This window comes from Lithobates pipiens, unplaced genomic scaffold, assembly GCF_037356315.1.
Source record: "Lithobates pipiens isolate NorthernLeopardFrog02 unplaced genomic scaffold, aLitPip1_a1.2 Scaffold_25, whole genome shotgun sequence".
Classification (NCBI taxonomy): Eukaryota; Metazoa; Chordata; class Amphibia; order Anura; family Ranidae; genus Lithobates; species Lithobates pipiens.
The window spans coordinates 192,025,382-192,041,646 of record NW_027507787.1 but is presented as its reverse complement, the minus strand read 5'-3'; the positions used below and the strand labels follow the sequence as shown (position 1 = coordinate 192,041,646).

Here is a 16,265-nt window from a genome sequence, read left to right as displayed (position 1 = left end):
ATACCAAGACATTCTGGACAATTTCATGCTCCCAACATTATGGGAACAGTTTAGGGATGGCCCCTTCCTTTTCCAGCATGACCGCGCACCAATGCACAAAGCAAGGTCCATAAAGACATGGATAAGCGAGTTTGAGGTGGATGAATTTGACTGGCCTGCAAAGAATCCTGACCTCAACCTGATAGAACAGCCAGGCAGGTAAAGGCAGGTGTCACAATATTTTTGACAATTTAATGTATGTTGACATTGACATAGGCCCTTTTAATAGTATGAATATGAAGTATGAATATAAAGAAATGAGACCATTTCCAAAGCTAAACATGTGCAATCTAGAAAAAGTGAAGGGAACACAAATCTAAAAAGCAGTGCATTGGGCTTTGGCATTGTTAGCATGGTGCTGTTCATTTTTCACATCACAATTCTAAACTCAACACTAAATTAACCCTTACTACAGCACCATATTCCTGAAATAGAAGCAACAATCTTCATAGCACTCCACCGAAAACAATGAGCGCTGAGATACTGCTGTGCTAAGAACTGGCCCTCCGTGATGAACACCACCTCTCTTTATGTTTCAAGGGAAATCAATATGGAGAGAAGTAAAGAAGCAGCCAGCGATCTTTGACCTCTTCTAAAAAAAAAAAAAAATTATTACACACACACACACACACACACACATTATATATATATATATATATATATATATATAAATATAAAAGTTGTCTGGCTGTTTTTGGAACCAACATTCTCTGACTCAATAACCTGGAAGTCAGAACTTTAGGATCTGTATAACAGTTTTGAATCAGTGGCTCAAAAAAGGCAATGGAGCCTTTGAACCAGCATAATAGCTAAACAGATAGCATTTTCCATGAATTTCTCCTAGCACAGATGTAAATAATCCCAGTGTGGTTTTCATGGCTACTACTACTACTACTACTAAATTTTCTAACTGTGCTACCAGGCCAGGAATCTTTAAGGGCAGCATAGAATCTCTCCAAGCATGGTCGTTGGGTATACATTTTCTGTCAATGTAATCAAAATCTTACATAAAAATGATCATCCCTTTCCTTTTGTTATATGTACTGTATTGTTGACAGATGGTACAGCTTGAAATCCAACTCCACTTTCTGTTGGCGATGTCTCCATTTTAACCGGATTGTTTTTTTTACACGTACAGTATTTCTAATACACGTTAGCTATTCTTTTACACATCACCAATAAAGCTGGACCCAAGGCACATACAAATGATACAAATTAATGCAGCTCTGTATTCATGAATAAACCATTAACTGTATCTAATGAAACCAGTGATCAGGTGTGCTGGATGCAAACATGATGACAAGAAACATAATAGAGCAAACAAAAGGTATGACCTCATCAACCCCCCCGCTCCTTCACTGCCCAGTCTGGGATTTGGGAAAGTACGTTCCTGTAACTGAAAGTGATGTCATCCACCACCTGAATGTACTGTGTGAAGGGACTGTGTTAAAGTGGTTATAAAGCCTAAATATTTTTACCTTGCATTAAAGTGGAGTTCCACCCATATAAAAGTTTTTGTTTTTTTATTAAATTGGACACTCACACGTCCCACGGTCCAACGACGTGGGCAAATGAAGCCCCGCTCCTCTACCCCTCCTCTCTGCGGTGCCGGCATGGTCATTGTGGGCGTCCAGCTGTGGCTTCACACTGACTGGCTGGGCAATCTGAGACCTGTGACATGTCCCAGATGATTGCCAAGAGCGAGGGGGGGGGGGGGGGGGGGAGGAACTTCCTTCCAGCACCGCATTGCCCTGGGAGGAAGCGAGAGCTGGATCCCTCTAAAAAGAGGGTATCCACGTGTCCCCCCCCAAAATTACATACCAAATGTGGCATGTCAGGGGGTCACCTTCACTTAAAGTGGAAGTTCAATTTTTTGGGTGGAACTCCACTTTAAGGTTAAAAATATTTAGGTAGTAGTATCCCCCTCACCCTCCCCCCTTCCTTATAATTACCTGGGCCCTCATTCGATCTAGCACTCTGTTCATTTGAGGTGGCTCTCTCTCCCCTCACCTCCTGGTCTCACAGGCTTTGCAGAGGCAGCAGGAGCCATTAGCTGCTATCAAATCAAGGCCAATGAGGAGGGAGAGGGGGCAGGACAGAGCCCCGCTGTCTGACTATAAACACAGTGAGGCTCGGGAGAGAGTCCATATGAGTGCCCCATAGGTCTGGGCTTCCTATGGAGGGAACTCACCAAAGCCAGGAGTGCCAGAGCTCGTAAGTAAAAGCCTGTTTTTTTATATATATAAAAAAAAAAATTATTATAATATATATATATATATATATATATATATATATAATGTACAATCACTATTCGTTTGAGAGATGGATGGACAGAAATATAAATACAGAAATACAAATCCTGTGGCAGGTTAAACAGTTTCCATATCAGTTTTTATTTGTGTATTCAGGCATTTGCTTGAACAAAGTTGTAAAAGGTATGCATACTAAATGTGGACTTGGAGGTCTGGAAGGTATACAATTCCTATATTGACTATTTTGTTAGAAGGTCAAAAATTGTAGCCTCCAAAATATTCTAGTAGGGTAGAGCAAGGACTACAGAATAGTTTGGGGCATGTCTTTTTATAGGCTGTACAATAAGGAAATATTTAGGCAATGCTTTGCCTTGAGCACTTACCCCAATCATCCCGGCAATTATCTCTATAGCCCCAGTCCCCACTGTTGTGTATGGGATCTCAGCTAAAGGAACGCCAGCATTCTCAAATATAGAGTTGGTGTAGAACCAGATCTGCAAATAAACATAGCTTCAGAAATCAGTCATCCAAACAAATTAATGGGCCAACATTTGTTTACATGGAAAAGACCTACTTTTATATGTACATGTGCAAAAATCTGAGTTACAGAATTATCAAACATGTCCTTCCTCTAGTTTCTGGATCGTGCTATGCATTGCATTTCTTTGTTTGTAAAATTGCTGCTTGTTAGTAGATAAAAGAAAAAAAAAAACAAAGAAAAATAATTTAAAAAAAAAACGTAAAACCCGACCACGAAAATTTGTAATTGTTACGAAAAGTTTATGAACCTTAAAGTTAAAACCCCAGGAAGTCAACACAGGGATGGTGGGAACCTTATGGGAATTTCTATGCTTACGAATTTCATACGAAATTTCCGATCCAAATTACCAGAAACAGGACTGATGTTTTGTTCACCAATCAGAGGAAGTCAGCACAGCACAGGGATGGTGGGAACCCCTCATAATGATAAATTCATCATAACAAACATTCGTAATTGTTACGAAAAGTTAACGAAACTAAAGGTTAAAAACCCAGGAAGTCAGCATATCACAAGGATGGTGGGAGCCCCTCATAATGATAAATTCTTCATAACGAACTTTTGTTATTTTAACGAAAAGTTTATGAATCTAACGAAAATTCGTATTTCATACGAATCCGAATTGAATTCCATACACGAATGACAAAAATACAATTTTTTCCGTATGGAACGAAACTAAACACATTTGACGGCGCTCATGTCTACTATCCACATAATGTGACCCAATTTTAGAAGAAAACCCTATGACACTTTCACAATTTACTTTTATAAGTGGAGATTTTAAATAGGTTTATCAGTAGTTTCACTAATCAGCTGCGTCTTCTCTTGTGCCTTGACTTACACTTTAAAAATCCCAGGACATTAGAAAATAGCTCCCTCTGGACCTTTTGGGTCTATAAAACACTATATTCTCATTATTGGTTGATGCAATATGATGCTAGTGATTGTGGACATATATTCTGTGCAACTATGTACCCATACCCCCTTTAAGTGAACCCTATTGGATATGATTATGTTCACAAGAAGAGGTTTTCTCTTTTCCAAAATGTTCTTTTTGTCTTTATTGTCCATATTTATATTTATCCTTGCTCTGTAAACTGTTGCAAAACTTTGTATTGTGGGCAATACTGTGTAAGAAGAGCAAAGTAGTAACATTTGAAAATAACTAGGAAACATTTTAAAGGGAAAATGTTTGGACAATACAGAAGTTCAAAGATATTTCTGGGTTTAAACATTTCCAGGGATGAAGCTGCAGCACCTGTATATGGGTATCAGAGACATGATGACATCATACTACACCTGGGATAAGGTCATCGGACATCTAGATCTGCATAGTACATCTACAATATTTTGCATTTTGTTTTTCTTTAAATCTTCAGCCATTTAAATTGCGGTGACTAGTTTTCAGTTCATTTTTTACACTAGTGTTGGCTGTGCATATATATATATATGTACGACTTACAGCATCTATTCCAGACAGCTGCATACCCATATTGAGCACGATGACGGACAGAGTCTGCCAGAACAAAGTCCGGTCCATCAGTAGCTGGACAACAGAGGCCACCTCCACAGAGGACAAAGATTGCTGCTCCTCCTGCATCTCCTCAATAACGTCTTGAACATCATATTCTCCTCGAAAACACCTAAGAGCTAAGTAGACAGACCTGATGAGTATTGGGCATTGCTTTAGATTACAATCTATTTAATTTTTTTGTCACAGACAAGCACCAAGTTCGTGAGTTTACAGCCAATGCAATGCAGCACTTAGATTTGTGTCATGAGCATTTGTTGCAACATTGATGGTCATTCCCATTTTTTTCTACCACTCCCTGTCTCGGGAAACAACTTTCCTGTTATCAAAAAATAGTGAATAGTTATACCTCCCAATTCCCAGCACAATCAATTTTTTTCTCTTTATGTAAAAGTGGCCTAATCTTAGTTCTCTCATTAAACAAGTTAGCATGAGTTAGAAGGCAAGGAAGAGGGTAACACTTTGTTTCACAAAGAAAATTTCAGGTGACTTTCTGTGGCCCACTACTGACCAATGGATGTTTCTGAAAGGAGATTTCTGCATGCTGTAGATTTCTCCAGGCCAGCCAGAAGCTTGCAGGGGCGGCACAGTGGTGTAGTGGGTAGCACTCTCACCTAGCAGCAAGAAGGGTCGCTGGTTCAAATCCCAACCACGAAACTACCTGCCTGGAGTTTGCATGTTCTTCCTGTGCCTGCTTGGGTTTCCTCCCACCAGCCAAAGACATGTAGGTAGGTTAATTGGCTTCTGTCCAAAATTGGCCCTAGTATATGAATGGGGACCTTGGATTGTGGGCTCCTTGAGGGTAGGGACCGATGTGAGTGTGCAATGTACAGGGATAGGGACAATTGTAGACACTCAGGATGGACTGGTGTCTTTATTCAACCTTAGCAACTATGAAACCATGAAACATTATATTCAATACTGGAACCTATTGTAGAAAAGCCCTCATGGTTTTCCTTGAAAATGCCTTTTTCTTTATGCATACACTAGAACAACAACAATTTGTCATGAAGCATAAGAGATAGTGATAATATTTGTTTGATGGACAGCCAGTGATTTTGGGCAGTAGCTTAATTATGGTTCTCAGATTTAGGGAATTACAGACTGATTAATTCCAGTTCTCTGCACTACTGAATTCAGACCTTTGATCATTTCCTTTTTTTTTTTTTCGGTGTGACAGAAAGGGGAAAAAAAAAAAAAAATGCAACTGGCCAAGTTTGTGGTAGTAATGAAGATTAAGAACTTTGTATGAAGGGTAGCATTGGGTTGTTAACAGATGATCAATTTTGTAATTTACATGCTATAGGAGCCAGCTTGGAGGTAGACTTAGTGAATTACAAATGTATTACTTGCAGTTCTCTACACTACTGAATTTAAGCCTTTGATCATTCCCTCCATTTATTTTGGTGTGACCAAAAGGAAAAAAATAAATAAAATAAAAAAATAAAAAAACCTGCAACTGGCCAAGTTGTAGGTAGGAACTGAGTTTTAGAACAATCCTATGCTACTCGCCATACAAAATGATCAGTTTTGTAAAACTGGCCCCGCAATAGTAGATTTTCGAACGAGCATTCATACAAACATTTGTATGAAAATTGTCATCAGTACATTTATTAAGAAAGAAGAAAAGGTGTGGGGGGAGGGGGGGGGGGCACTTAAGTGCAGCATAAAAACTACAATAGGTTTTATTGCCATAGGCTAAAAACACTGACGAGAATAAATCATAACATCATGGATCACAACTTATCCTTAAGGGATATGCAATGTAATACTGACATATAATCACATACATAGGTTGGACTTGATGGACTGGTGTCTTTTTTCGACCTCACCTACTATGTAACTTAACCTGTTGTATACCCCTTTGAACTGTTTGCACACATACTCCATGCGCCTGAATAATTTTATCTATAAGTAAATTTATTGAATGTTTGAATGAAATACATTTTTGGAATTTTGTGCAAATGTGCTTAAAGCGGAGTTCCAACATCAAAAAAAAAAAAAAGAAATAATTAAAGCTCAGCAGTTACAAATAATGTAGCTGCTGACTTTTAATATAAGGACACTTACCTGTCCAGGGATCCCATGATGTTGGCCCCCTGATGCCGATTTGGCTCGGGGGCAGGTGTCGGCATTGCAACTAAGGGAAACCGGCATTGAAACCTTCAGAATTCACAGCAGGTCTCCTACTGCCCATGTGCGAGTCGCGCTGTGCCTTTAATGGTCCCATCGTCTTCTGGGTCATACACAGGTCCCAGAAGGCATGGGGAGAAGGAGGGGCCAAAATGATGTACCTCGCCAAGATAGAACAGAAGTCTACCTGGAGAGAACAAAAAAAAAAAAAAGGGGGGGGGGGCTTGCTCCAATGTTCAAAACCTAGATTGTAGCCTGGAAATCTGCTTTATGAAATGTTTGCTACATCCAAAAACTGCTATTGATGTGACCCCACTATGGATTAGATAAATCAAATGAACATTCACAAAACATTTTCAAACAAAATTCAACTAGCTTTAGGAACCAGCTTGAAGTGGACGCCATCCACTCTTCTCTGCAGCTTGTGAGCGTGGTCCAACATTTCCCACTGGAACAGTAAGCAGGGTGGTATCAAAACTGCACACTGTCCTCCTGGTGCATATTTACACTTTAAGCATTGATTATACACTCACCAGTCACTTTATTATTAGATAAACCTTGCTAGTACCGGGTGGGACCCTGTTTGGCCTTCAGAACTGCCTTAACCACTTCGCACCCAGGCCAATTCTCACATTTCTCTCCTACATGTAAAATTCATATTTGTTTTGCTAGAAAATTACATAGAACCCCCAAACATTATATATGTTTTTTTAGCAAAGACCCTAGAGAATACAGTGGCAGTTGTTGCAACTTTTTACCTCCCACGGCATTTGCGCAGCAATTTTTCAAACATGTTTTTTTCTGAAAAAAAAAAAGTTTCATGCTTAAAAAAAAAACAAAAAAAAAAAAAAACAGTAAAGTTAGCCCAATTTTTTTGCATAATGTGAAAGAGGAAGATACGCAGAGTAAATAGATACCCAACATGTCACGCTTCAAAATTGCACGCGCTCGTGGAATGGCACCAAACTTTGGTATTTAAAAATCCCCATAGGCGACGCTTTACATTTTTTTACTAGTTACATGTTTTGGGTTTCAAAGGAGTTCTAGGGCTAGAATTATTGCTCTCGCTCTAACGTTCGCGGCGATACCTCACATGTGTGGTTTGAACACCGTTTTAATATGTGGGCGGGACTTACGTATGCGTTCGCTTCTGCGTACAAGCTCACGGGGACAGGGGCACTTAAATTATTATTTTTTTATTATTGTTAAAAAAAAAAAAAGAATTAAGTTTGACACTTTCAAAAAATATATTATATATATTTTGATTACTTTTATTCCTATCGGACCTATTTACAGTGAGATATGGGGTCAATAAGACCCCATATCTCGCCTCTAGGCTGGGAAGCCTAAAATCAAAAAATAAATAAATGATCCTGGCTTCCCAGCCAAAACGGCGCCGTTAGTTTGAATGCAGAGGCCGGGCGTGACGTCATAACATCGTCCCTGGCCTCCCAACGATCATAGAGACTCCGGGTATGATCTGGTCTGCTGGAAATCTCTATGGTATTATCCGGGGGCCGGCGGATCCTGTGACCGACTCACCGATGGAAGCGGTGAGTCGGTACAAGCACCGGAGGGCGGCGGGAGGGAGGGGGCGTCCTCTCCCACCGCCCGTAAGAACAATCAAGCTGTGGAACAGCCGCTATGATCATTCTTATGGTGCAGGGAATCGCCGGCTGAAAATGCCGATATCTGAATGATGTCTGTGGCCTCAGGCATCATTCAGATATACCGCCACAAAGCCCATGACGTCATATGACGTAGTGTGGGCGCCAAGTGCTTAAAGTGGTTGTAAACCCTTACAGACCACTTTGACCTAAAGGTAAGCCTAGATCAAGGCTTACCTGTAGGTCCATGAAGTATCTCCTAAACCTACACGGTTTAAGAGATATTTGCAAAAAGACAGGTGCAGCTTTCTATGGCGCATACGCGGGAGTGAAGTCATCACAGCTCCGGCCAATCCCAGCGCCGAAGCCACGATGCCCGGAAAGAAGATTGATGCTCCGTGGAAGAGGGGACAGCGGTGAAATCGCTGGCTCCTGTGTCAGGTAAGTGACACATAATGGGCTACTATGTGGTGCATAGTAGCCCATTATGCTTTATCTTTGCAGGGAAACTAAGAGGAAGTAAACCCATCAGGTTTGGCTGTGGATCCCTTGTGCAAACATTCACACCGAGATCAATAACAACATCTTTATTGTATAAAGTTGAGTGACGGCATAACAGTTCCAACTTCATTAATCCACAGTTGTTTTTCACAACAATAGAGGTAGTGTTTAACTGCCCGACTAGGAGATGCTTGCTCCTCTCTCAGCTTTGACTGGAGTGATTAGATTGCATTTTACCTCTACTGCCTTCCATATTTTCCTCCCCCCTTGAAGGGGGGAACCAAGGAGGAAACTGAGTCCTTTCTGCCTTTTCATCAGCTCTGAAGTAGTGTAGCTTTACCTCATCCCCCCAGGAGTTCAGGAATGGGAATCTCCGCGGAGCCCTGCTCTCCCCCTTCCGAGCACAGCAGCCTTGTTTTCTTTCCTTTGCTCTCTTTGGGTTTCCCCTAGCTCCGCCTCTTCCTCTAGACCAGGGATATGCAATTAGCGGACCTCTTAGCTGTTGCCGCACTGATGATGGGACTTGTAGTTTTGCAACAGCTGCAGGTCCGCTAATTGCATATCTCTGCTCTAGACTACATAGGGACTCCCAGACTTCTCTATGTAGAAGAGGGGACTTTGAAGGGGCCTATCCTGCCCTCTACCTGTTTACAGGCTTAAGTGGGCATTTGGCTTGCCTGCCAAACATTAAGAGCTGAAAGATAATCTGTGCTTGTGTAAACATCTGTTAAGAATGGAATATCCCAAATATGAGCCAGAAATGGGTCTGGTGGGCCTTGTTTTTCAATGTTTAATCAACCTAAAAGCATTCTTGAGAAAGTAACCAAAAACTTAGTTCAACATGTAACAGCATTGGGCTACCCTGCATACAGTAAATATACACTCACTGCCACCGCCACTTTATTAGGTACACCTGTCCACTACTTGGTAACACAAATTGCTAATCTGTCAGTCACATCGCAGCAAGTCAATGCATTTAAGCCTCTAGATGTGGTGAAGACAACTTGCTTAATTTCAAACTAAGCATCGGCATAGGGAAGAAAAGGGGATTTGAGTGAATTTGAATGAGGCATGGCTGTTGGTGCCAGACGGGCTGGTCTGCGCATTTCAAAAACTGCTGATCTAATAGGATTTTCACACACAACCATCTCTAAGGTTTACAGAGAATGGTTCAAAAGAGAATGAGTCATCCAGTGAGCGGCAGTTGTGTGGACGAGTATGCCCTGTTGCCTGATGTCAGAGAAGAATGGGTAGATGGTTCTGATAGAAAGGCATCAGTAAACCAAATAACCACTCGTTACAACCAAGGTATGCAGAATATCATCTCTGAACACACAACACATCGTTCCTTTTAGCAGCTGGGCAATGGGTGCCACTCCTGTAAGAAACCGAGGCTACAATTCACACAGGCTCACCAAAATTGGACAATGGAAGATTGGAAAAACATTGCCTGGTCTGATGAGTCCCACTTTCAGCTGCGACATTCAGATGGTTGGGGCAGAATTTAATGTAAACAACATGAAAACATGGATCCATCCTGCCTTGCATCAATGGTTCAGGCTGGTAGGATAATGGTGTGGGGCATAATTTCTTGGCAAGTTTTGGGCCCGTTGGTACCAATTGAGCATCATTTAAATGCCACAGCCTCCCTAAGTATTGTTGCTGACCATGCCCCTCCCTTTAGGACTACAGCGTACCCCTCTTCTGGTGGCTACTTTTAGCAGGATAATGTACCATATAAGAAAAAAAAAAAAAAAAAGAAGGAGGACAAGGCCTTCCAAAAGGGTCGCAGTAACTGAACCCAAACCACTGCTTAACTAGGAAGGAGGATGATAATATATGCAATATATACTGATCAACAATACTTCAATCAACTCCCATCCTTTGAGCTGTGTGTATGTCTGATTGTGTGGCTGTATGTGCAGCTGTGATCCCTCTTTTTTTAAAAGACAACTTTGTCTTTTTTAATATTTTGGAAGGTTATCCTCAGACTGCTATTTTTGGTATTTTGTCATATTTGATATTATGGTGCGTTTTCTTTTTTCTAAATAAAATTTAATTAAATTCAAACGTAGTGTTCAGTTATTATGACCCTTTTGGAAAGCCTTGTCTTTTTTTCTTGCATGCAGTTTTTCTGGTCGCATGGACTGCGCCATGAGTTTGATGCTACATGGTGAAAGGCTGAAGTAATATCTATATTTATTATCTAAAATAGTTGTATACTAATAGTGCAGTAGATTCTGGCACCACAATATTTTTTCAAGATAATGTACCAGGCCACAAAGCTCAAATCACCTCAAACTGATTTTGTGAACACGACAATGAGGTCACTGTACTCCATTGGCCTCCACATTCACCAGATCTCAATCCAATAGAGTACCTTTGGGGTGCAGTGGAACATGAGATTCTCATCAACTGTGTGATGCTATCATGTCAATATGGTTAAAAATCTTTGAGGAATGTTTCCAACACCTTGTTGAATCTATGCAATGAAGAATTAAAGAGGAAGTAAACCCTGGTGAGATGATAGTAGACATTGTCTGTGTAAATATGGCTGTCGAGCTCAGGAAAGAATCAGGGGGTTGATCAGGCACAGTCAGGAAGAGAGTGGAGGGGCCTGGTCTCCAGCCACCATCCTCACAAAGGGGAGTACAATTTGGCACAACAAAAATGTTTTCCCTGGAAGTTGGTACAATTTATAAGGTGATCCAGCTGAATTCTATGGCAACACGGGAGGCAACCCGGGCCCCGCTTACAAGCCTACAAAAAGTCATAACACTATCCCAAGTTGTCCATATACAAAAATGATTGTTTAAGACACTGTGAATATGCTCAAGTCAGTAAATAAGTTTAAAAGGACAAGTTCATCTTTGGGAGCATGTTCCACCCGTTTTTAGAGGGGCACATGTAACATGTTCCCGCTTCTGCAGCCCCTTCCTGATCTCCCTCCTAGATGTGACAGTTGGCCAGGAATCTTCTCCCAGCACCAGCTGTCACAATTTGAAAAGAATGCTGCCGTGCTGGGCTCCGCACACACAGCTGAGTCATTCATTCACAGAGTTCTGTGGCTTTGCGGCTGAGGGCTTGTAGCGCTCAATGAACTACCAGGGCGCTGATGATCATTGGTGCTTCCTGTCACGGGTGTAATGCTTTACAGGCTCCTAAAAAATGTATAATAATAAAATGCACTTTTTTTACCTGCAAAAAATTTTAATTTATTATATTTATTTATGATTTTAGAAAGGTGATCTTATCCTTTAAAATAATCTGCAAAACAATCAACGCATAAAAAGGAACTGCCAAATTACAGGGAGTCAAACGAGAACCTCAATCGTCCTCTGGCTTGGAGGAATGACATAATTCATGGAACGCAAATAAGAGATGGACTTGATTGATTCTTAAAGGAAATCTGCACCAACAGAAATGTACAGGATTTCTAAAAATTAACTAGTCGTCTCGCTGTCTGTAGTTTCACTACTTTGACATACTGAACAGGAAAAATATACTTCCATTAAAGTCTAAACTGCATACTTTCAGGACAGGAAGCTCAGCAAGATGGCCAGTCAACTAGCATTTTCCAAAGCACAGGTCAGCAATAACAGCCTAGATATAAATTACAAAAATGACTTTAACAGTATGCTACTTCATGCTCAGGCTATCCTAGAACACACATCAAGCATGATGTGGCATCAAGAAGAGATAAACCTTTATGCAAACATCACAGTTATTACAGTTTAAATGAAAATATACAGAAAAAACAGAGTTACTATAGCACTGTAATGCATGGATAGTGCCAACTGCCATTGGAAGGCCTCCTTAAAACTAAAATAGCTTGTTATGTGGAAACAGCATGCTGCATAGTAATATAGTCTCAAATTGCACATTTTTAGGTGTTCTCTTTTTCATACAATTTTGCAAATGGTTTTATAACTCTTTTACATTAAGTGCCTTGTTTGTTATGTTTGCCCATTTTACTTATACTCTGTTTAATACCAAATTAAGGGAAGGAATGCTAATTATTATAGCCCAGTGAACAATAGACACAATTTGTATTATAAAATCAGTATAGAAAAAGCATGCAATACTGTGCATTAGGTACATGAAAAAATAAAAGATAAAACTGATTTTGCGACAAGCATCAGCTATTACTGGCAGAATGAGAAGCGCATGTAACCCCTCCCATTCATTTTGTCTCATACTTCCAGCCGGGTGATTATGAGTCATTATAATAGCCAACAGTGTTGTCTCTGTATCAAATGATCATTGCTTTTGTGTGCGCTGGGCAATTCAACAAGCAGTCAGAAAGACGAGTGAGAGAAAAGAGATTCACAGGTATCTTTGGTAACCGGAGGGAAGCAATGAAAGTGACAGACAAGACTGTGAGGGACATCACCCATCCATCTTCCTAAGAGCATGAGTCGTTCTGTAGCACTAGAACACGTCCTGTCAGGAGGACAAGACAGTCAATGTCCAGGTTGTAAGGTGAAAGCTTCTTTATTGTCAAGCAGGAAATCTAATGGCTTTTCTCACAGATGAAATCGGAGGATTAGCTGAGTAGACTAAATACCTAAAGTGAACATGTTCTGCGACATCTGGAAAAGTTTGGTCATTGTAAAGGACAGTAGTTCTGTTGCTGAAAGCTTCCAAAAACTCGCTGTACATACTTCTGTTAGAATACCTGAAGCCTTGTGTGAAAAAGGCCTCGGTAAAGGTTTCCCTTAAAGTTTATGTAAACACCAACAACGAACATCCTATTTGTTCCCATTTGGTCTTCTAAATAAACCATAGAAAATGTTATCATTTCTGATCGCTAAATACAAAAAAATATAATACAGCAAACTAAATAAGTAGATATTCCACCATCTGAATGTAGCCCAACAAGGATTTATCCAAGCCTCATGAAAACTCATTTACTCAACTGGTTTCTTTCATAGGCAGCCAGAGGGTGGTAAGAAAAGGCAGTTTACCACCCTCTTGACCACCCACCTAAAAGTGGTCATACAGCCTGGGGGGTTTAAAATGTACTTCTCAATTTGACAGGCAGCACTACCTGTCAAAACTTGCCCATTCAAGTCCATGGAGCCAAATGCTCACAGGGTTGCAAGTGCATGCGTCTCATTTTTTAAGAGGTAGCTGGACTCCCGAAGGCTTGACAGCAGATTGCATTTTAAAAGCTTCCTGAATATGACGTTAGCCTTAAGGATGTAACTGGATGCTAAAGACTGCAAATTTGTGAGGGAAAAAAAAAAATTTAAAAAATTAGAAAGTTCCTTCAGCCAGCCAGACTACAATTGCATCCACATCAGTAAAATATCTCCTTAATTTTTAAAAGACAGTATTTTGCCAACTAGAAGTGGGTTATAGTTTCCCCAACTCTGGCCAAATCTAAAAAAGCTTTTGCTGGAGCTCAACTTTTTTTTTTTTTTTTTTTTCTTGCAAGCTCAACTTTAAAAGCTCAGAAATAAAACACCACCGTACCATTCAGCATATCAACTTCAAGGCTAGGTATGGTCTGCTTTTTCTGTACATACATTCCATAATGTAACTTCACACACATTTGAGCAATGCAAATCAATAGTGGCACATCCGATTATAGACCGGAGACATTTGCTTTTCTTGCCTTGTCCTTTTTCGCTAACCAGTGTACAAAAAGTTACATTTTAGAAAGATGAAATGGACATAAAGTTAATTCCAGAATCTAGATCTCCAAATTTCATCAGTTTTCCTCAGTTTCTCAATCTATGAACTATACACATTAAAGATTACATAGAGATGCCAAATACATTTTTTGTAAGTTTTATCTTTCAACAAATGAACACCAAGTGTCTTCAGAGAGTGTAACAAGGTCTGTTTCTCACCATCTATTGTAGCATGCACATTGCCCTTGTCAATGAGAAGGTAGCGAGGACTCTCCGGGAAAAAAGGCAACATCAAAATCTGCACGAAAGTGGGTATCGCCACCAAGGAAAGGAACAAGGGCCAGCTAGCATCCTGTTGAGACAAAATTATGTAAGAATAGAAAAAGGACTGCACAGAGTATTTTACATGCTAGCAAAAATACCTTCTAGATTACAAGCAGAAGGAGTCTGAAGTAGAGCACTATTACAAACAATAGCAAATTAACTACCTATAAGCTGTTCAGCCATATGCACTCATTGCTTCATAAGAGGGCTCCAGAGCAAGACTTTGTTGCCTGTATTTATCTTCCACTAATATTTGAGACTGCAAAACCTGGAAGCAGGCCAGGTTATATATTTCATAAGAAACTTTGAACTCTTTTCTCACAGGTCCACTTTCATCAGAACAATGTTTTTAGTTTGTCCTATACTACAGCAAGCAATCAGATTTACCTTTTCATTTTTTGCCACAGCAAAGGAAGAACAGAATTGGTTGCTACAGGACAATACAGGCTGCCTGAGACACCAATGGAATGCCTGACAAACACAATGGTTTGCACTGTGTCTAAGCCCTTGTACACATGGTCGGAGATTCCGACGGAATGTGTCCGATCGGACCGTTTTGTCGGATATTCCGACTGTGTGTGGTCTCCATCGGACTGTTTCCGTCGGAATATCCGACGGACCAAGTTTTCCAACATGTCGGTAAAATTTTCAGACAAAATGCTCCCATCAGACATACTCTGATCATTTGTAGAGAATTCCGATCGGACAAAGTGCACGCATGCTCAGATCAAATTCCTACACCAAAGCTATTGGCTACTAGCCTGAACGTAGTCCCGTCGTAACAAAATAACATCATCACGTCGGATTTTCCGAAAACTTTGTCCGACCGTGTGTATATAATACAGTTTTGGACAAATTCCGTCGGACAAAATCCAACGGACAAAATCCAACGGACAAAATCCAATGGATTTGGTTGTCGGAATCTCCGACCCGTGTGTACAAGGGCTAAGACACATCTAATGATGCAAGGGTACGGATGATGACCCCAGAGCATGCACCCTATTCAAAACAAATAGGCAATGGAAATGTCCATATTTCTGTCCCATTGCATTCATTTTCCCTTTCAGATTAGGAGACTCTGAAATGAGTTTGTTTTAATACAATTAGTAATAATCTTGCTATATTTAAATTACACACTACTTTAAAGTGGAAGTAAACCCACTTTTTTAACTTTTACCTACAGGAAAGCCTATAATAAGGCTTACCTGTAGGTAAAAAAAATATCTCCTAAACCTGTACGGTTTAGGAGATATTCCCCTCGGTATGCGCCGCTGACTGCAGCGGCGCATGCGCACAAGGGGGTTCTCTCCGCGAAAATCCGGCAGCGCTCGTCCGGCCGGATTTAAATCTCCCGCGCGCATGCGCGGGAGTGACGATATCGCGGCTCCGGCCACTCACAGCGCCGGAGCCGCGATACCCGGAAGAGACGCCGAGGGAGCATGTCGGCTTCCTCGGCGTGGATCGGGCGAGATGTCGGGGCCTCGTTCTAAGGTAAGTATTTCATAATGAGCTAGTATGCGGTGCATACTAGCTCATTATGCCTTTTGCTTTGCAGGTTTTAAAAAAAAAAAAAAAAAAAAATGCGGGTTTACTACCGCTTTAACTCCAAGTAGCAGCTCTTTTGACAGTTCTGTTTCACTGAAAGAGGACACATTCTCTCATGTTCAGCTTTATTAAGCCAAGCTTATGTTATTGAGCTTG

General features: G+C 40.7%; 1 protein-coding gene across 1 annotated transcript in view; it reads right to left on the bottom strand.

The window, feature by feature from the left end:
* LOC143930762 (solute carrier family 2, facilitated glucose transporter member 9-like) overlaps positions 1-16,265 on the bottom strand; it is a 107,575-nt gene that overhangs the window by 41,268 nt on the left and 50,042 nt on the right. Inside the window, exons 6-8 of the mRNA XM_077455338.1 lie at positions 14,460-14,592; positions 4,292-4,479; positions 2,675-2,785 (exon numbers count right to left, since the gene is read on the bottom strand). Of these exons, the coding sequence (XP_077311464.1) occupies positions 2,675-2,785; positions 4,292-4,479; positions 14,460-14,592 (432 nt within the window). The remainder of the gene's footprint in view (positions 1-2,674; positions 2,786-4,291; positions 4,480-14,459; positions 14,593-16,265) is intronic.